The sequence below is a fragment of the Dama dama genome, chromosome 6 (genome assembly GCF_033118175.1).
Source record: "Dama dama isolate Ldn47 chromosome 6, ASM3311817v1, whole genome shotgun sequence".
Classification (NCBI taxonomy): domain Eukaryota; kingdom Metazoa; phylum Chordata; class Mammalia; order Artiodactyla; family Cervidae; genus Dama; species Dama dama.
The window spans coordinates 25,569,455-25,590,678 of NC_083686.1; the positions used below are offsets into that span (position 1 = coordinate 25,569,455).

The 21,224-nt window shown below is 41.6% G+C and overlaps 1 protein-coding gene and 1 non-coding gene across 2 annotated transcripts in view; both read left to right on the forward strand.

Annotated features, from left to right (window-relative positions):
• The first annotated feature begins 1,387 nt into the window (after positions 1–1,387).
• Positions 1,388–21,224, forward strand: part of PPEF2 (protein phosphatase with EF-hand domain 2) — a 44,077-nt gene continuing 24,240 nt past the window's right edge. The window contains exons 1-6 of the mRNA XM_061145770.1: positions 1,388–1,541; positions 11,842–11,979; positions 17,528–17,655; positions 17,801–17,858; positions 18,764–18,939; positions 20,260–20,374. Coding sequence (XP_061001753.1) covers positions 11,925–11,979; positions 17,528–17,655; positions 17,801–17,858; positions 18,764–18,939; positions 20,260–20,374 — 532 coding nt within the window. The 5' untranslated portion in view covers positions 1,388–1,541; positions 11,842–11,924. The remainder of the gene's footprint in view (positions 1,542–11,841; positions 11,980–17,527; positions 17,656–17,800; positions 17,859–18,763; positions 18,940–20,259; positions 20,375–21,224) is intronic.
• TRNAG-CCC (transfer RNA glycine (anticodon CCC)) lies at positions 2,579–2,651 on the forward strand. The gene has a single exon. It is a non-coding gene; the product is annotated as a tRNA-Gly (tRNA).

Here is a 21,224-nt window from a genome sequence, read left to right on the forward strand (position 1 = left end):
AGTGATTCACAATTTAAAAAATTTCCATGTTATTTGTAGTTATTATAAAATATTGGCTACATTCTCCGTGTTGTATTAATACAGTGTTTGTGTTTGTGCTCCATTGCTCAGTCGTGTCTGACTCTTTATGACCCCATGGACTGTAGCCCACCAGGCTCCTCTGTCCATGAAATTTTCTAGGCAAGAATACTGGAATGGGTTGCCATTTCCTTCTCCAGGGGATCTTTCGGACCCAGGAATCAAACCGGTGTCTCTGGCATCTCCGGCATTGGCAGGTGGATTCTTTACCACTGCGCCACCTGGACAACCCCATACAATATTTCTTTGTAACTTATTTTATACAGTGTGTGGGGAGGTTAGCTGATTTACTAAATTAACCAACTCCAGTATGAGCATAGTTGCTCATTTTATTCTAGTTCTCTTTACCAAAAGACAGAGGTCTCAGTTTAGTTCATTAATAAACCTAGAGTTAAAGGCCACATGTGTGGACTCAACATCCATGGGGAGACCAGAATTTTCCTTAAACATAATCTGGAATCAACAATAAGATTCATATACAGGTTCATTGCTATCTCAGGCATCAGCTAACCCTGGGAGAGGCAATCCCTATCTGGTCAGCAAAGCCCCAAGATGCCAAAGTATCAATTACAGAAACTAGAAAATGTTTCAATATACAATTTTTTTTCTTCTTGCAAATTGAGGTTACATTATATATATATATAGCATGTTGTGTTTTCCATATAACATGAACTATGAACATCTTTTCATGACAGGGGATATTGATCTACATTTTTTAAATGACTACCTAGTATTCTCCTGTATATACAATAACTTTAACCATTCTACAATTTATGAACTTATAAATTGTTTCCAGTTTTTCATGATCAAGAACAATATGGTAACAAAAATCCTTATCACTTTTTATGTGGGCGTGTAGCTTTATAAGATACTTCAAAGTGGGATTTCTGGACCAAAAGTTTACAGTTTACAAATTTGTAATTTAATAAGTTAAATACATAATTTAATAAATCTCAATTAAAATTTAATCTAGTTTAATTTCAAAAAAGTAAAACAATTTATATTTCCACCAATATTGTAATGGAGAGGGCTCTTTATCTCATACTCTCAATAATATAGGATTTAACCCATCTTTTAACTTTTAGTCAATTCAGGGAAAATATTTTAACTGTCAACCACTAACGAAAAGTGAACCTATGTGAAAATACCAGACATAAGAGAATTCGAGGCAGAAAGGATTTGAAAGGGTAGAGTGTTATTTTATTTTGATAAGTTACCTTCTACCAAGAAAATAGCCATAAACCTTTAGTATTACATAATTTCCAATGTCAATGTCATATGGTTCAAACTAATATTTAATTGTAGCGTTTCAAAACATATAATGCAAAGATAAATTTCTCAACCTGTACTTATCGTAGAAATGTTTAAAATATTTCTTTCAAAGATGCACAGATCAGGAAGAATAAATAAGGATAAAGAGGATTTGGACAACATAATTAACCAGCTTGACCTACTAAATACAGGTAAGTAAACAGAGTATAATTTTTCTTTCTTTTACAAATTCCCAGGGAATATTTAGTGCCTATTAGCATACACAGAAGCATCTTAGATTTATTGAAAAAGTAAGTTTTCTGGGAATAATTATTGATATTTTAACATATGAATAGTTTAGGTTATAACCTTTGGGGAAAGTGTCTGTAGTAGGAATAAGCAAAAAAAGACAGGATATTCCAGTAAGGTTTTGCAAACAAAGAAGAGCCAGCTCCAAGGAAGAAAGCCTTGGCCTCCTGCGTGGCTCCAGCTGGGATGCCTTGAGATCTCGAGCCCCCAGGCCCATCTGTCTTGTCAGCACTCTTCTGTTTCTAGGTTAAGGAGCTCAGCCTTCTCAGATGTGGCTTGAGAAACATAGCCTCCTAATCCCGGATTTAAGAAGACTTAGGAGTGAGGAGGAGGCAGGAGTGAGCAGTCTTCAGGGCTTGGCCCTGGGTGTGAGCGAGACACCCCAGCTTGAGCAGCCTCCTCCTTCAAATCCTCCCACAGGCCTGATCTGACCGAGATCAAGGGCCGCCTATTGCCAGGAGGCAGGGAGTCCTGGATGCTTGGCCAGGACTGTGGATGTCTTCTGTTGCTGTCTGGGGGCAGGCATGCCAGACTAGGTCTGTACCTGATTTATTGGACTCTAGATCTGGAAGAAGTCCAATCAACCTGGGATCCTTGAGCCAACTTTGAAGATAAGACGGGGACCGTATCTTTGTGTTAAAGAGGTTTCTGCCTCGTTGTGACTGGTAGTAAAAAATACCAAAGAAGGTAAGAGCTTTCTTTCTAGCCTGATGTACAGAAATGGTTGAGACCACGAGGGCAACAAACTTCCATTTCACGTGGGAAATCGATGCAAGTTTGGCCTGGGGAGAGAGTCAGAGAAGGCCCCTTTGTTTGCTGTGTGTGTTTCGAGGTCTTCAAGTCCTGGGTGATGAATCTTCCATTTCTTGGGTTTACTTAGTGGGCAGATAAACAATCACCTACATTTCAGGGGGAAAAAAAAAAAAGATAATGTTGGGACTTCCTGGTGGTCCAGTGGTTAAGACTTTGCACTCCCATTGCAGAGGGCACAGGTTCAATCCCTGGTCAGGGAACTAAGATCCCACATGGTGTGGCAAAAAAAAAAAAAAAAAGATAATGTCAGCTATAGATGATACTAAGTTAGATCCTAGAAGGCAAGGACTCTCACCCATGCAGTATAAATATGCCAGTTACCTGAGAAGGTGGCTCAGCTGGGGAATCACCAGAGAGGCATCTTTTAGTCATTACTGAATGATGCTGCTTCAACAGTCTGAGGCCATATCAAGCTCATTTTTCATCTTTGATCTTACACAGTTTTCACTGTTTCAGTTTTTGTCCTGAGAATTACTTTTCTTCTTTCGATTGTGTGTGCTTCCAAAACCCAAACATTTTAGTATACAGCATGGATCTATAGGCAAGTTACCAATGGTCAAAGCAAGTTGTGATTCATTGGTGGAGTCAGTCATTATTGAAGTCCCTTCCAGCTCTAGAACTACAGGTATCTGTTAATTTCAGTTGGTTTGGTCATAATGGCTTCTCACTTTACCTCATACTCAGAATCTGTTTTCATGACATCCCTTATATCTGGGAACCATTTTGAAGATTAAAAAGATATACTGCTTTCCTTCTTTATTTCTTTATTGTTAACCAACATAAGCTAGGCGAACCTTTCATTTTGATATGCAAGGGGTAAAGATAACAACTCTTTGACCATCCTTGATATAATAACTTTCAAAAATAAAGTTGAGTGGGATAAAAGTAAGGGAGGGGAGAAATATAGAAGTGGAATCCACTCGATATTTAGTTAGTACATCTCACAATGCCTCCTGAAGAAGAGCTAGAGAAAGATTCACTTATGTGGTGTAAAAATAAATCTGGCATAAAGTTTATTTAATGACTTTTTAATGACTCTCCACCCTGTGGCAGATACTGTGCTAAGTCCTGGAGATAAAAATGATGAATTTGTTAACATATAGTCTTTGCTGTCAAGGAACTCACAGTCTAATGGTAAAGAGACACAAAATAGAAAACTATAATATGGTGTTACAGTGATGAAAATGTTGACAAAAATTCAATTACTTATTAAGAAGAAAAAAAAATTCTTTTTTTTTTTTTTGACCAAAGTGAGGATTACAACCCAGGAAGCAGATTCTCAGAAAACTCTGAGTTCTGTTCTGCCTCTTGAAGGCACAGTCATATATATTTTGGAGACAAAGGATCATACATACATCAAAATGACTTCTTGGCAAGGACTGATAGTCAATTCTAGGTTGTCTAATAGGACTTTGACTGTTTTACCCTGTATGTACATTGTGCATGCCCATTGTTTAATGCTGAACTGTAAACATAATCAATAGTTTCAAGTCATTTAGACATCATTGATTTAGTTGGACTTTTGAATATACATTGAGAGGCACAAGAGATTATTACTCTATAAATGACATAGAGCCCAGTCAATAAAGATAGCCAACAACAATAGCGAAGTCAGAAGCAAAGATTTAAGCTGTGTATCCTCAGGGCTTACTCATTTACCCAGAATTTCATTTAGACTAGAAAGGGGATTGTTCAATGAAGAAATCCTATTTTATATGTGAGTCAGTAGATAGTTAAATTGGCAGACTAATCTGGTATGAAAGCACAATTTCAGTCTGAATTATAGAACAAGTTTCCCATTTCAAAACAGTTTTAAAAATCAAGAGCCGAGAAATGCAAATCAAAACCACAATGAGGTACCATTACACGCCAGTCAGGATGGCTGCTATCCAAAAGTCCACAAGCAATAAATGCTGGAGAGGGTGTGGAGAAAAGGGAACCCTCTTACACTGTTGGTGGGAATGCAAACTAGTACAGCCGCTATGGAAAACAGTGTGGAGATTCGTTAAAAAACTGGAAATAGAACTGCCATATGACCCAGCAATCCCACTTCTGGGCATACACACTGAGGAAACCAGATCTGAAAGAGACACGTGCACCCCAATGTTCATCGCAGCACTGTTTATAATAGCCAGGACATGGAAGCAACCTAGATGCCCATCAGCAGATGAATGGATAAGGAAGCTGTGGTACATATACACCATGGAATATTACTCAGCCATTAAAAAGAATTCATTTGAATCAGTCCTAATGAGATGGATGAAACTGGAGCCCATTATACAGAGTGAAGTAAGCCAGAAAGATAAAGAACATTACAGCATACTAATACATATATATGGAATTTAGAAAGATGGTAACGATAACCCTATATGCAAAACAGAAAAAGAGACACAGAAATACAGAACAGACTTTTGAACTCTGTGGGAGAAGGTGAGGGTGGGATATTTCAAAAGAACAGCATGTATACTATCTATGGTGAAACAGATCACCAGCCCAGGTGGGATGCATGAGACAAGTGCTCGGGCCTGGTGCACTGGGAAGACCCAGAAGAATCGGGTGGAGAGGGAGGTGGGAGCAGGGATCGGGATGGGGAATACGTGTAAATCCATGGCTGATTCATATCAATCTATGACAAAACCCACTGAAATGTTGTGAAGTAATTAGCCTCCAACTAATTAAAAAAAAAAAAATCAAGAGCCATTTGATTTTGCAACATCACTTTCCCATTATAGAAACTTCAGAATTGAGTAAATTAATCAAATGTAGGAAACAAATATGGTATATGCTAAAAGGGAAACATTTTATAGATTAGAGGAACATCTGAAGTCAGTGACAAGAATTATGAGGGGCCTGTTGTTGTTGTTGTTTGGTCACTAAGTTGTGTCTGACTCTTTGCCACCCCATTGACTGCAGCATGTCAAAAATTAAAAAAAAAATTTTTTTTATATCAGCCTTTTATTGACCAAGGAATTTGATGATAGCTTCAACCATTGGTTAAGTTGTCTCCAGTGACTATACTTTGTGACAACTTTAAAGAATTTCCCTTCCATCTGGATAGGAAGGATAGGATTTCCTTCCATCTCATCTTTTCCTTCCAAAAGGATAGCTAGAAATAAAACAGTAACTTTAACTTTTAGTAGAGAGTTAGATATTTGGTAAACAGTCAACTAAACTAGTAAGATGGGTCTTACAAGCCTGGTCCAGATGCTTGGGTTAGCTGTCTGCTACTGTTATCATCTTCTTCTCATCCTAGGCTTGGTGATTCTTGAATTAGTTGAAGTCAGGTGGTAGAAAAGGCTTGAAGTCCATTTGAGTGGAGGGGCCTTTTAAAAATGAGAGATGTGAAGGAATTCCCTGACCTTCCAGTGGTTAAGATTCAGTGCTTTCACTGCTGGGGCATGGGTTCGATCCCTGGTTGGAGAACTGAGATCCTGCAAGCCACACAGTGCAACCAAAAAAAATAAATAAAATAAGAGCTGTGAATCTATTAATGTCTTTCAGTCTAGCTGCATATGGATTACTTAATGATACCTGAAAAGTTTCTTGCCATCATGACTACAAAGAATCTTTAATTTGGTGTCCTTTCCAATAAACAAAACCTTTGTGTTGTAATCCATGATCCTTAAGGTTTTCATATCCTAGAAGCTTGCTATAAAAAGAGTTGGTTATCATTTTTTAAGTGTCTCAATAAGGCTCTGTAAATAATCTAATAATATTCCTTTCGAACTGCTGTGGGTGAAAGTTTCCAAAAATACTGTTTTTTTCCATAAAACCATTTTCTCGGATGCCCAATGGGATAAAGAATGTACATGTTGGAGTAATGGCAAATATGCTTCAATAGACACTATAAGGTTTTTTTGGGGAGGGGCATTTTATCAGGTCTAAACCATATTTGTGTGATGGAGTTAAAATTTTCCCTTTTGGTTGCTATACGGTATCTGTTTCTTTTCTTTCATGGTGGATTCCTGAGCCTGTAGGAAGAAATCTTATTTCCTTTGCAGGGTTAATGGAGAGCAGTGAACATTCTCGAGGCTGGGCAGAACCAGTGTTTAAAGTTGCTTCTTTGACTGTAGTATCAGCGAACTGATTTGCTTTAGCTTCCACAGTGTCAGGTTTGGAATGCCCTGGTGTTTTCATAATGGCTCACTGTTTTGGCAGTTGTATAAGAATGAACAACTCTGTGACCTATTTTCCATTTTTTGGGGGGAGTTGTGGGTTAAGCTTGGGTTAAGGTAATTAGTTCAGCTTGTTGTGCTGACTTTCTTTCTGGTCAATAAGAGCTCTTAGTTATGTCCATTGTGGGCGTTATTGCATAACCAGCTCAGTCATGTCCTGTTCACCCCTTAAGTAGGATCCATTTGTAAATCAAGATCAGCCTATCAATAGAAGCAAAAAGATAACCTGTTAACAAAACACAGTTTGGTTGTTTTCTTCCTGTAGTACTGGAAACAAAACTGTAAGGTTAAGGTTATTATATAGAATCAAGATAGTATTAGGTGCAGAAAACAACAATACTTTGTAAGAAGTTAGGTGGCATACAAGAATGGTGCGAAATGTGGTGAGAGTTTAGAAGAGACTCAACTGAGGGAGCCACATCACTCGTTAAAGGAGGCCCCGTTACTATTTCTCCAGTATCCTTACATAAGAGAGCCCTTGCTGAAATAGCCCACATTACAAGGCAGAAGTCCTTTTACCACCGAGTCTAAGTTAGTTTTGGAGCGTTAAAGCAAGTCATCTACAAGCATTTTTGTAAAAGTATCAGAGTGGAACAGTAGCTATCTGTAAATGACAAAAGGCTTAAAAAGCATCATTAAAGACCTGATTATAATGTAGTCATCAAGGAAATCTGGCTGTTTCTGTGACATGTGAAATTTTAAGATAATAACTAGAATTATGACTGACAACATACCAGGATACTTTGAATTTTAGGAACTTCTTATAATTTCTAGAACATTTATATTAATAATGTTCACCCATAGAATATAACTTAAGAAGGTTTATTGTTACTCATTTGACAATGTTTTCCATGTAATTTAGCAGACCAAATAAACTTGATTAGTTTAATATCTCTCTTTGAGATATTCAGGGGGTCCTTTGAAGGATCCCAAAGTGAGTTAGAGGTCAAAAAAACTTCCTTTAGAATTTGAGAAAGTTTGTCAAAGATATCAAAAGGTTTTAAATGATTGGCAAGTAGGATCATAAGTTACTATGAACAATGTTTTTTCATTTAACCAAAATAACAATAAAAGATTTCAAAGGCAAGTGCAGAAAGTTGCTGGTAAAGAAATTTCACAGTCTGTTATTAAAAGCAGATTAACATTCAAGGAAACCTAGAGAAGAAACAAATTCTAGTTTTATCCTATTAAAAATAATCTAGAGAAAAAATGATCTAGACATTCACTGAATTTTCATCATTTAACTTATCAGACCTCTGAAGTTTCAAGTTGCCAAAAATATGGAGGAACTATTTTTAGGTAGACATACCATAAAACATAATTGTTCTTAAATAGTTTACTCAGAAATGTTTAATCTCATTTATCTCTTTCATTATTTGTGAAAATATCATCAGGCCATTAATTTTCTTGTTGACAATTTTATAACATAGATAAATAAGCTACTTGACTTTCAGTAAACCTATGTACAGTGAAAGTATTGTATTTAATGTTGTTGTACTTTTAACTTCACAGTAAAAGCCGCTCAGTCGTGTCCAACTCTTTGCGACCCCATGGACTATACAGTCCATGGAATTCTCCAGGCCGGAATACTGGAGTGGGTAGCCTTTTCCTTCTCCAGGGGATTTTCCCGACCCAGGGATAAAACCTAGGTCTCCCACGTTGCAGGCAGATTCTTTACCAGCTGAGCCACAAGGGAAGCCCACTCAACTCTAAAGACATGTCTATATTAATTAAACTATCAGTTTAAACTTGCTTTTTTTTCCAGCAAAGATCAATCCTAGATCACGTGATCCTTTAAAATTCTGAGTAATTCTAAGTTACATTTAGAAATATTTGATTTGTAAGCACTTACTTCTAAATCAATTAAATAAAATTCTTTTACAAATTAACTTTAATAGCCCCATCCAGAGGGAGGGTTGTATTGTATTTATAACATATACACAATCATACGTATATCCAGATAGACACAGAGTCTGAGAGCTTTTTCGCTTGATATTTAAAAAGCTTCCCACCCTCTTTTTTCCCCTTTTAGTTTTAAATTCTGCGTATTGAGCCAAGGCTGTAGTTTTAGGCAATGTGGGCTGTGTTTACATTTCAAGGACATGATAAGAGTTATAACTTTAAGCTTTCTCCTAGGATTAATTTTGTTCTCTTAGGGTCAGAATTTTGAAAAGATGTTTTATCAAGGAGGCTTTCTCTATGGTTTTGGAATGTTGGAGAGTCCCATCCTGGCCATTTAAGAGTTAAGTGCTTGCAAGCAGTGACTTTGTTCTAACTGTCCAGGAAGCCAGCTGGGGTTCCAGGAGTGACTGCCCATGGGAAGCTGTTCAGCCTTTGAAGGATGGTTTCTCACTATTCATTTGGTAGCCTATTTTAGATATAATCTGAACAACTGAGGGCAATGTGACGGATCGAATATGTGCTGCTTCCGACTCCCTAAGGAGTTACCCTTGGGTCTGTTCGACTCTCTTACAAGTCTGGGTTTCTCCCTCCAGCAGTCTGAAACTGCCATGGGTGCTCAGAGCACTGGGTGATCAGCCTTACTGTGTCCTTGGAGCAGAATTTCCTTGATGATTGTAGTGGGATGCCCTGTAGGACCAGTATGAGTCACGAGAGTTGATTCTCAGACACTTCTGCCAGCTTCTCAGTCACACATTATGGCTAGAAGAAGCAAAGTCCCTTTTCTTCAGAGCTGAGCAGGTTCAGTCTCTCATTTCACCAGCAAACAATTTGTTCAGACCACATGAACATACAATTTCCAATTTAAGCCAAATTTTTAAAGAGGACAGCCAACCCAGTTTACTCCAAAGTTCCTCCTAGGTGCCTGCCTAGGAATTTCCACTTAGGCCCCTGCCTAGGAAATAGACCGGTATCCCCTTAGGATTCCAAGTCCCAAGAGAAACAGCTTGAATAAAATTCAGGACATCATTTAAAGCAATGATGTCTGGCTATCAGGAGAACTCACCAAAACACTTGAGGAATACTAAGAAGTGGACAAGGCTTCATGGGCCCATGCTGGTACCAAGCTCTGGTTCAGGGTAGACTCTAGATGTCAGCTGCTGGGTGTCTCTGAAGCTTGCTAGCTACCCCAAGAAAATGTCAAGGAAAATTCAGTTATCAAGTTAAGAAGGAAAAAAAATCATTTTATTTGAGCCAAACTGAGGATTATGAACCAGGAAACAACTTTTCCAAAAGCTCTAAGGTCTTGCTCCATTTGTTAGAAGTCAAAGGCATGGTTATATCCATTTTAGAAACAAAGAATCATACATCAAAATGACATGTTGATATTTTACATAAAGTTCAGCAAGGATACATAGTCCAGGTAAGCACATGATGCAAAGCAAGCTGGGAAAGCGTACTATTGATTTAAGAAGTTACACTGTACTAAGAAGACAGAAAAAGTATTGCTCTTGAAGGTTTAGCGGGCACTTCCACCTTTGAAGAGGTCTGGTTCTTGTGGAGGCACACTCCACAGCAGGGAGGAGAGGAGGAGACCCAAACCAACACAGAGAGAAGTTTGTATTCAATTTTTCTTGTCCTGTCTTGAAATGTAAATTATATTTCATCAGAGATGTGACTGGGACATGCAGCAGTTCAGAGGAAGGGCATGTCAAACTGGCTTCTTTAAGGAAGATGATGCCTGAAGTGCATCTTTACTCATTACTTAAGGAACGAGTAAAGTTAGTCAAGGGTCAGCCAGGAAGAACATACTCGTAAAGGCAAAAACATCCTAGGGGGACTTCCCTGATGGTCCAGTGGCTAAGACTTTTCTCTCTCAATGCAGGGACACTGGATTCGATCCTGGTCAGGGAACTAGATGCCATGTGTCACAATTAAAGAACCTGCTTGCCGCAATTTTTAAAAAAAGCTTCTTCCTTAAAAAAAAAAATTTCTAGGTAAGAACTGTGTTGAAGAAAGGAGAAAAGGAGAAGGCTTTTGGGGAGATGAGTTGTATTTGTGTTGCATGGAGTCTGAGGCACCCCAAAGTTTAGCAGGAAGCTGGGTTTGCAGGGCTGACGTTTAGACTTAGTCTGAGATGGAGATGGAGATTTAAGAGGGAGGGAGTAATATTTGAAAATGTGAGTTGATTCAATTATGTAGGAAGCGTATACAGAGTGAGAGAGCAGACCTTTGAGAGTAGAATACAAATAAAATTGACATTTAAGGGATGGATAGAGGACAGTGAACTCAAGAAGGAAAGAAAATAAATGCAATGAAATAAAATTCATATTTTATGGCAAGACAAGAGAAATTTCAACTTAAAAAATTTTCCCTGCCCTTGACTTCCTCTCTCCCCACTCTGTGCATCATATATCCGCAATATGCATCAGCCAGACTTCCTCCATTAACAGGAATGCCTGCTCAACCAAAAGAGCAACAGTCTTCTAGCACCAAGACAACTCCTTAAAGATAATATTCCTTCATGAATCTGTAAGGGGCCACATGCCCAACCACTCTACACCTGCAGAGCTAGATTGTGTAAACTGTCAATAATACATCATTTGGTGTACAGCCCTCTGTCTCAAAAAAACATATGTAACAGTGCCTTGATTTCTCATCAGTGGAACAGTTCTCAGAGCTTTCTGAGTTGCTCTTCCCTGATTATAATCCTCAAATTTAGCTCAAATAAAATTTTCCAATTCTTTCTTAGAGTGACTGGTTAATTTTTTGTCAACATACAAAAGAGTAGACTCATGAAGACCCATGGAGTAAAATTTAAATCAAGGCATGACTTATGAGATGATGGCCTTGCTATTCTGGCAAGGTCAGGGCTGAAAAGATGAAACATTGGAGACATCAGCGTAAAAAGTTTTGATCAATAGTGAGGGTGAAAAAGATGATGTTAAGAGGAATTAAGGAGAAGATAAGTGGTCTGCTCAGGAGAAGTCTGGATGAAAAGAAGAGAGAGGTCGGGTTATAGCTTGAGGGATAGAGGAGGTCAAAGGATGGTGATGATGAACAGCTCTGAGATGAGACTTTGGTATGTTTTTAGACTGAAAAAGAGAAGCCAGTAGGAAGGATGAAAACGTTGGGGAGATATGAGATGACACATGGAAGGAGTTTTCAGGGGAAGGGCATCTCATGTGCTGGGGAGGTGGGGAGGAGGCTGCTATCACATGATAGCTTTATATATGTTTTTATGATGTGGGAGACAAGGCTCATAGATACTTTGCTCTACCTGAACTAATATTCTACCCAAATCTCCCTGTTGCAGGTTCCATCTTCCTTTTGTCAGCAAACAATTCACTCTCCCTTGGACCTGCTATCTGCGTCCTGCAGAAACATCACACTTAAGTTATGGGAAGCGGCACCTCAACCCAGCACCATTTTGCTTTCCAGAATGCGGAGAAAGGTATGTGCTTCCTACCTTCAGACTAACTGTGGGGACCTCAGTGGAAGCCCTCATTGCACAGGGAGGGGCTTCTCAGGGTGGACAGGAAATCATTATATTGCTCCTCATGCTGACTCTTGAAAATCAGCTTCTCCTCCTGGTGACATGACCACAGGCTACTCAGCTGAATATCTTAGGACTTGATGAACTATATTTAATAGAATTAAAATTTACTCAAGGAGTCAGTGTTACCCATTGGGGTTTACCCCAAACTCTACCTTTACAAGTTAAAGAAATAAGATTGGGCAGAAAGGGGATGAAAGAGCATTTCAGGTAGAGGGTACGAAGGTCATGAAGTAGCAAGAAGAAAGGCATATTCAAGGAACTGAATGGTTGACATGAATGAGATAGAGTATGGTATGGCATGAGGCTGTGGAGGTGAGCAGAGCCCAGATCACTCAGGAGCAGGTAGGATTTAAACTTTATTCTAAAGGCTTGACAAACCATTCAAAACATACATAAAAGATTTACATACATACAAGACTCTTCTGGCTTCCATGAAGAAGGAATTGTGGCAGGGATTGAAGTGGGTGGTGTAAGAGTAGAAGGAAGAACAATTTAGAAGCTAAAGGTCCATATAGTCAAAGCTGTGGTTTTTACAATAGTCATATGTGGATGTGAGAGTTGAACCATAAAGAAGGCTGAGCACCAAAGAATTGATGCTTTCAAACTGTGGTGCCAGAGAAGACTCTCGAGAGTCCCTTGGACTGCAAGGAAATCAAGCCAATCAATCCTAAAGGAAATCAACCCTGAATATTCATTGGAAGGACTGATGCTGAAGCTGAAGCTCCAGTAGTCTGGCCACCTGATGTGAAGAGCTGACTCATTGGAAAAGACCCTGATGCTGGGAAAGATAGAAGGCAGGAGAAGAAGGGAACAACAGAGGACAAGATGGTTGGATAGCATCACCGACTCAATGGACATGAGCTTGAGCAAGCTCCAGGATGTGGTGAAGGAAAGAGAAGCCTGCTATACTGCAGTCCACGGGGTCACAAAGAGTTGGACACAACTAAGTGACTGAACAATAACAACAAAAGTCATCTAAGCAAGAGATGATATTGCCATGGTCCAGAGTTGGTGGCTATAGAGCTGGGAGAGAAGAGGATGAATTCTCACAATACTCAGGAGGTGGAATGGACATGATTACATGTGTGGGGTTGGGGAGAAGGATGAATCAAGAGTGATATCCGAGGTACTTCCTGGTGGTCCAGTGATTAAGAATCCCCCTGCCAATGCAGCCTGGAGATGGGAATGGCAACCTACTCCAGTAGTCTTGCCTGAAGAATCCCATGGACAGAGGAATGTGGAGGGCTACAGTCCATGGGGTCACAAAGAGTTGGACACGACTGAGCAGCTACACTTTTTTCTTCTTTCTTTCTTTCTGCCAGTGCAGGGGATGCAGCTTTGATCCCTGGTTGAAGAACTAGGATCCCACATGCTACAGGGCAGCTAAGCCTGTGCACTGCAATGAAGATCCAGCATAGCAGTCAAAAAAACAAACAAGCAAAAAATAAATCAATTTGAGGAACAAAATAAAGTATTAGCAAAGAAAAGATTGACATCCAGGTTTCTAGATAGCATACCTGTGCTGTGCTTAGTCATGTCCAATTCTTTGCAGACCATGGACTGTGGCCTACCAGGCTCCCATGTCCATGGAATTTTCCAGGCAAGAATACTGGAGTGAGTTGTCATTTCCTACTCCAGGGATCAAACCCACGTCTCTTTACCTTGGGACTCCTGCATTGGCAGGTGGATCCTTTATCACTGAGCTACCTGGGAAATCCAGCATACCTGGGTAGGTGATAATGCCAATTTCTGACATAAAATTAATGGAGACCAACCAAGATCAGGTAGAATGAAAGTGATGATTTATACACATTGGGTTTGAGGTGCCCATGTAACATGTAGGTGGAAGTGCTGAGTAGACAGTTGCATATTCAGATCTGGTTTTTGGAGACATCAGTGGAGATCCATGCCTTTGGAAGGCATCAGAGTATGGGTGATTGTTGAAGCCATGGGGGTCACTGAAGTAGCCTAGAGTGGGAATAAAGACAGAGTCATGAAGGATTCTAGTACTTAAGCATCAGGTCGAAGAGAATGAGGCAACCAGAGATGTAGACGGAAGCAAGGGAAATAATGAGCATCTTGTTTCTACGGGTCTTCCCAGGTGGCTCAGCTGGTAATAAATCCACCTGCAATGTGGGAGACCTGGGTTCAGTCCCTGGGTTAGGAAGATCCCCTGGAGAAGGGAATGGCTACCCACTCCAGTATTCTGGCCTGGAGAATTCCATGGACTGTATGCTCCATGGGGTCACAAAGAGTCAGACACAACTGAGCGACTTTCACTTTCACTTGTTACTGTGAGCTTAAGTATCTTTATAAACTCACGGCCTCCTTTCTAGTTTGGCAACACATCCCAGGCTCATCTTGCACATTTTTGTCTCCAGATTAGAAATCACTATTTCTTCAGGGTTTGGGGTGTTCGCTACCAGGTTGGCCATTACTTCCTATACTTTTTCAATGAACAGATCTGGAAAATATGCATTATTTTAATGGACAATTTATACTTAGGATCACAATAATTTTACCTAACAACTTTGCTATTCTGTCTCCTTTCTCTTTATTAAAAATCTTTTCCCCCTAATGATACCAGTATGGTATTATTTACTTTGTCCTACAGTATATAAATCAGTATCAGAAATACAATAACAGTACTATTACAACAATATGCTTACTGAAAACTCTTTAAGACTTCTTTGCCTCCAAAAGACTTCTCCTTTTTGCCCTTTGAGTATATCCACTTAGGCATATACAATTCCTGAATTTTCAAGTCATTTGAAAGAACTCCTTTCTACATGGTTATGCCATCAGTGCATACAAGGTTAGATTCGCTTGTTTAACATTTGCTTTTTAAACATTGATTATTTTTGTTTTGATTTAAATTTGTTTTATAATTTTATAAAACATTTATACAATTTTCATTCCAATTATCTGGTGCTGCATAATCAACAGCCTCGAAACTTAGTGGCTTAAGACAACCATTTTATTCTGCTCGTGATTTTGTGGGTCAGGAATTTGCCAAGGGCCCAGCTTGATGGTTTGCCTGTGATCCTCAGGACAGCTGCAGCTGGAGTTCAGCTTCCGGGATGGCTCTTCACCTGGGCCTCTGTCTCCCCATGTGGTTGCCTGGTCCTTGGTGTGGAATTTTCGCAGCCAGGTGTGTCTGTCACTTTTCCCATAGGATGTACTCTGCCCAAGGCCAAGGAAGGGAAACCCGAGCATCTTCTATTGCACTTTAGGGAACGGAAGATGGAGTAGAGGTCCTTAAACTATGCTATACCTCATGGCGGCCATCTCAGTGAAAGGTAACCCGGGTTCTAGATGGAGGCTTGGGAGAGAAGACAGAGAGACACAGAGGTACTACCCGCTTTCCCTGCCTTGAGCAGCCGAAGCGGAGCTGAGGTTATGTCTAGTCGGCAGCATTTGCCTTAAAATGCTTGAGGCAAGGAGTTAGCAAATAACATTTTCACGGAAACTTGGTGGCCGTGATGTTCCTCAGTGTTGCTCACACTTCAGCACAAGTGAGGATGATGCATGGAGCTTGTTAAACCTGCAGATTCCTGGGTTCCATGTAAGAGCCATAGTGAGGAGCAGATGTCTGTGTGTTTGCCCTGAATTCCTAAAGAGTTACTTTAGGTAAGGACCACTTATTCTGGATGTTGCATTCACTATTCTGAATGGGGATTTACATAATTTAGTCTTTGTCACTTATTATTTTGTGAGTGCCTTTGGAACGTACTTAGTGTATGACATTTGTTTTCCTCACGGAAGATCAAATTCAGCTTTGCTTAAATTCCTCTCAAGTTCTCTTTTCCCACTCACTGTTGGATCTCCTCTTAGGGATATCAGCAAGAACTCCACAAGCTCTCTAATGCCAGCTAAATATGTTAAATCAATCGGTCTGCTTTTCACGAGGTTGACCTGAGTGAACCTGCTGGGTTTCCTTTGTAATCCAGCTTTATCCACAAAGGCTCCATTCATCCCCTGGGGGCACTTTCAGGCCCAGGAGTTTAAGGAGAGTCTAGTTACTCCTGTGGACAGCTGTCCTCTTCTCTGGCACAGTAGTTGACTGCAGGTCCTAAAGCTCAAAGAAAGAATGAAACCTCCTCAAGCCATCCTGCAGTACATGAGCACCCCGCACAGGTCTTAAATCCACAGACTGCCCTTCAGATTAGATAGTCAGCACCATCCTGGATGTGAGATGATGGGGATACAAGCCCCAGGGATAGAGTGAATGTGGGGACAGCAACCACTGACTCCCACCTGACATGATAGAATGTAGTGATGCATGTGTGTATGTCTATTCCCCCCACTCATCATCTAGTTCATCTCCTTTTCCAGATGAGGATTCTGAGGCCCAGAAAGTTGACTGGACTGAGGCTACATAGCTGGTCAGGGCATTTCCAGGCTCAGAACCAGACTCCTGACATCCTGTCTATTGTTATGAGTCATGTCCGACTCTTTGCAATCCCACAGACTGTAGCCCACCAGGCTCCTCTGTCCATGGGATTCTCCAGGCAAGAATACTGGAGTGGGTGGCCATGCCCTTCTCCAGGGGATCTTCCCAACCTAAGGGTCAAACCCAGGTCTCCTGCATTGCAGGCAGATTCTTTACCATATGAGCCAGCTGGTATCAAAATATCCTCCCCACCCTGTGACCCCTGCATTATCCCACTCCATTTATTTTTTTGTGTGTGTTTGAATGTATTTATTTTTTTATATGGTTTTCAAAGGTGAATTTCCATTTACAGTTGTTATAGAATATTGGCTATATTCCCTGTGTTGTACAATATATCCTTGTAGCTTATTATATACCAAATAGTTTGTACCTCACATTCCCCACCTCTATATTGCCCTTCCCCACTTACATCTCCCACTGGCAACCACTAGTTTGTTCTCTAGATCTGCAAGTTTGCTTCCTTTTTGTTATATTCCCTAGTTTGTTGTATTCTTTAGATTCCACATATGTGATATCATACAGTATCTGCCTGCCTCTGACTTATTGCACTTAACATAATGCCCTCCAAGTTCATCCAGGTTACACACACACATACACACACACACACGTGGCAAAACTTCATTCTCTGTTAATGGCTGAGTAATACATGCATCTTCCCACTCTTCAAGTGTACGGCAACCGTGCAGCCGCCCCAGTTTACATGTCCTTCTCAGAATCGAAGCTTTCCACCTCTACATGTATAAATGTTTTCATCAAACAGTGGGAATTCCAATAACCCTCCAGTGATATGAGTATAACTAACAGGTAAGACTGAAGGAGGGATGGGGGCCAGAAGGCGGAATCGGGCTCCCTGGCCATCAATGGGACAAATCCTTCCTATCTGATGGCAAAATGTAGTGCTTTTCCTCCATCTTGCCCCTGCCACCCTCAGCTCCCCGCTAGGCCCCAGGAGCCCCATCTCACAAACTGGCTTTTCCATCTGTGTCCCAGCCTTTAAGGCAGCGGCCCTGATCCAGCGGTGGTACCGACGCTACATGGCCCGCCTGGAGATGAGGCGGCAGTGCACCTGGAGCATCTTCCAGTCCATCGAGTACGCCGGGCAGCAGGACCAGGTCAAGGTGCGCCGGGATGTGGGACGGGACCGCCTCCAGCCCTGCCTCTCAGCCCCCGGGGCAGCATGCCCCAAGGGGCCTAGAAGGCTGTGGATCACCCCTGGGGTCCCATTCTGTCTCTAAAGCCACATCTGCTTGGGTTTCTCTGCAGCTCCACAATTTCTTCAGCTACCTTGTGGATCACTTCACCCCCAGCAGTCACAACGAGAGTGAGTATGAACTGCCCCCCGGCAGGTCCTCCGGGCTGAGGGCCAGAGACATCAGGGGGAGGTGGGGGGTGCCCGGGGAGTGAAAATGTGAATCTAGTGACAGCCAGGGAATGAGCGAGGAGGTTCTCCTGGAAGCACACGAGTTTGAGAAGGAGACAAGTTTGAGCACAAGGAGTTTATCTGGTAAATACAGGAAACACTGGGAGGTGGAGGAGGGGCTCAGAAACGGGGAGGTATGCAGTAAAGGAGTGGGTAACTAAACCGGCAGTTTGTCAGGGAAATAATGCAAAACGCAGCCCAGGAAGCCTCCAACCTGAAGGCAGCGGGAACTGGAGTCTCTGTCAAGTCCTGAGAGTCACTGGTGGGAGCTGCTGGGAGGGGCGGATGGGAAGGATCATTGACAGGCGTCCGGCCTCTCTGCTGATCCAGGGGAAGCCCTCAGGCAGCGATGCTAGGGCGGCGGCCTTTGGAAATCAATTGCCCAAGAGTCTGAGGCATCTGCCGTACTAAGTACCCCAGAAGTGCCTGTGAACTTCCACTTAAAATTTTAAGAAAATTAAATGTGCATTAATTTTTTTTCAACACCATCCTTGTAGAGAAGGGGGACAAAAAGAAGCAAATGTGGAAAAACATGGGAAACCTATTGAAAATATGTTCATTTCCCCAGTACCCCTTTCCTCCTGCTTACCAACCTAAGCCCCTAAATCTCTGTACTTTCTAAGTCAGTCAGTCTTTTAAAATAAAAGTAAAATGGATTTGACATGATGAAACCTTTCTCCTGCCCATCCTAGTTTCCCACGACCTTGCCTTCTCCTTTCCCCTTCAAGTGCAGTCCAGGGAACGGACTCTATTTCCCGAGCCTGCGGGTCTGCTCTAAGCCAGCCCACTCTTTCTCGCCTGCTTAGGGGACTTCCTGACCCGCATGTTCACTGAGCAGCGATCCCCCCAGGACTCCGAAATGGAGAACTGCGGTGACTATGAGTCCATTGAGGTACCGGTCAGCTACACAGGGCCACGCCTCTCCTTCCCGCTCCTTCCTGACCACGCAACTGCCCTGGTGGAAGCTTTCAGACGGAAACAGGTAAGCCCACACCAGGATCCTGCATCACCAGCAATCCCACGGAAAGGGTAGCAGCAGAGTGGACACAATGCTAAAGGAATGGCCCTGGATTTAGGGTGTTCGTGTCAGGGGTCCGCTGGAGAGATCCACTCGCCCTTTTCTTAGCCAGGACCTTGTGGGTGATCAGCCGGTTTTTATATATTGAAAACCCCTCCTCCTAATCGTGTAATCTCTTTGTTCATTCATCTCACAGATATTGAGCACTGCTATGGGCAGGCACTGTTCCGGATACTACACTGAACAGTGAACAAAACAGACACAAATCTCTGCCCACAGAGGGCTGACATTTTAGTGGGGAGACATAATAAATAACAAATTAGTAATATATATGTATAATATGTAATATATATTATATATATATATATATGTAATATGTAATATATTAGGTGGTAGAGCTACGTCACAGCATAAACTAAGTTTCCAGTGGGAGAGATGGCAATTTTACAGAGTGATCTGGGAAGGCATTACTGAAAAGGTGATTTCTGAGCAAGGGTCGAATGTGGCGAGGGAGTGTGCCACGTGTACATCTGCGGAAAGAGTTCTAGGCAGGGGGAATAGATGGAAAGGCCCTGGGCAGGACCTCACCTGGACTGCTCCAGGACATCAGCAAGGCCATTGGGGCTGGAGAGGAGGGAACCAGGAGAAAACCGTCAGGAGATGGAGATAGAGGGGTAAGTCGGCTAGACTCAATCTTTGGAAGGAGATGGGGAAACCACGAGCACAGAAATGATATAATCCAGCTTTCTTTTTAAAATAATCATACTGTTTGCTGAATAGAGTGTAGGGAGCCAGGGATGAAACAGGGAGGTGGGTCAAGAGACTACTGCAATATAGTCCAAGCTTGAAACCCCAGCATAGAGGTAGTGAGAAGTGGCCAGATTCTGGCTCTTAGGCCAGATTCCAATCCTTCCCCTTATTTCACACGAAGATAATTCACTGCAGAAGCTGGGATGATTTTCCCAGTAATGTCAGGATCACTGATACCATCAGCGTAGAGGCACTTATTCATAAAACAATCATATGTTTCTCCCTAGCTAAAGGCAAGGAAGGGTTACACAGAGTAGGCAGGAAGAGGACATTGGTTCAGTATTTAAAGGATGATGAAAAACATGAAGAAAGGCAGAAGATGAGTGAAAAAGAAACGATCTGTGCACAGGTCCCAGGAGCAGTTTACTAAGGTCACTTAACGCGGTCCTAGGGTCATTCAGTGGTAAACGTGTGACCCGTCTGCCCTCATGAATATGTGTTGTTTTGTCCCCTCCCTGCTCTTCCTCCTAGTAGAGGCTCCATGCTCGCTATGTCTTGAATCTTTTACACGAAGCCAGGAAACACCTGGTACAACTGCCAAACATCAACCGGGTCTCCACTTGTTACAGCGAGGAAATCACAGTATGTGGTAAGAGCCGGTCAGAAGTGGCTTTATGCGCTGGACACGAGCCAGAAAATTCTGCCTGTTGTGGGAGAGAGAGGGGAGGGCTAGAGGGGTCCTGATGGCCAGGTGGGCAGGCCAGCGTCATGCCTTCACATTGAATATATTTACATATTTATTCCACAATTACTTAAATGGGGTGGGGAGGGCTGGCGCCTTGAAGAACTGTGGGCCAGAGGGCCCAGCCTCTTCTTGACTTTTTCCAAGAGATTCAGATTTGGCCCCAAACTGATGCTGTCCATTCAGAACAGAATCCCAGCAAATAACTAGACCTTTGCTTGTTAGAAGACAGTTTATTTATTGTACCTGAACAGGTCTAAATACCTAGCAAATGATTCCTTCCATCTACATTTACTCTTAAAGAGAAATCCCGTTGATGATAACTTTCTCCATCTCCTTATATGATCAGTGATGTTTTAGTATCCATTATAGGGGAAACTATAACACACAGGGGCTGTAAACTAGCACTTCCAGGGCCACACGCAGCCTGCGATATGTCTTGTCTGCTTCAAAATTTTCTTAGATTTCTAGTTTCCAACATTTGAAAGTTGGGAGGATTTCATGTTAAAATCTAGATTTCCAACTTCTTGAAAAATGTTATAATACTGACCCACATCAGTGAATACCAGCTTCTTACTTTAAGATGGGGCAAAAACCTCTCCAGTTCTCATCCAGGCTTTTAGCCCTACACCATTCTGTCCCATTTCTGCTTTAGTAAAAATATGTCATTTACTGTTTGTGATAATCATACAAAAGAAATATTATGCTTTCTGCTTTCAATGGTAACTAACCTTGCAACAGGGAAGACATTAACACC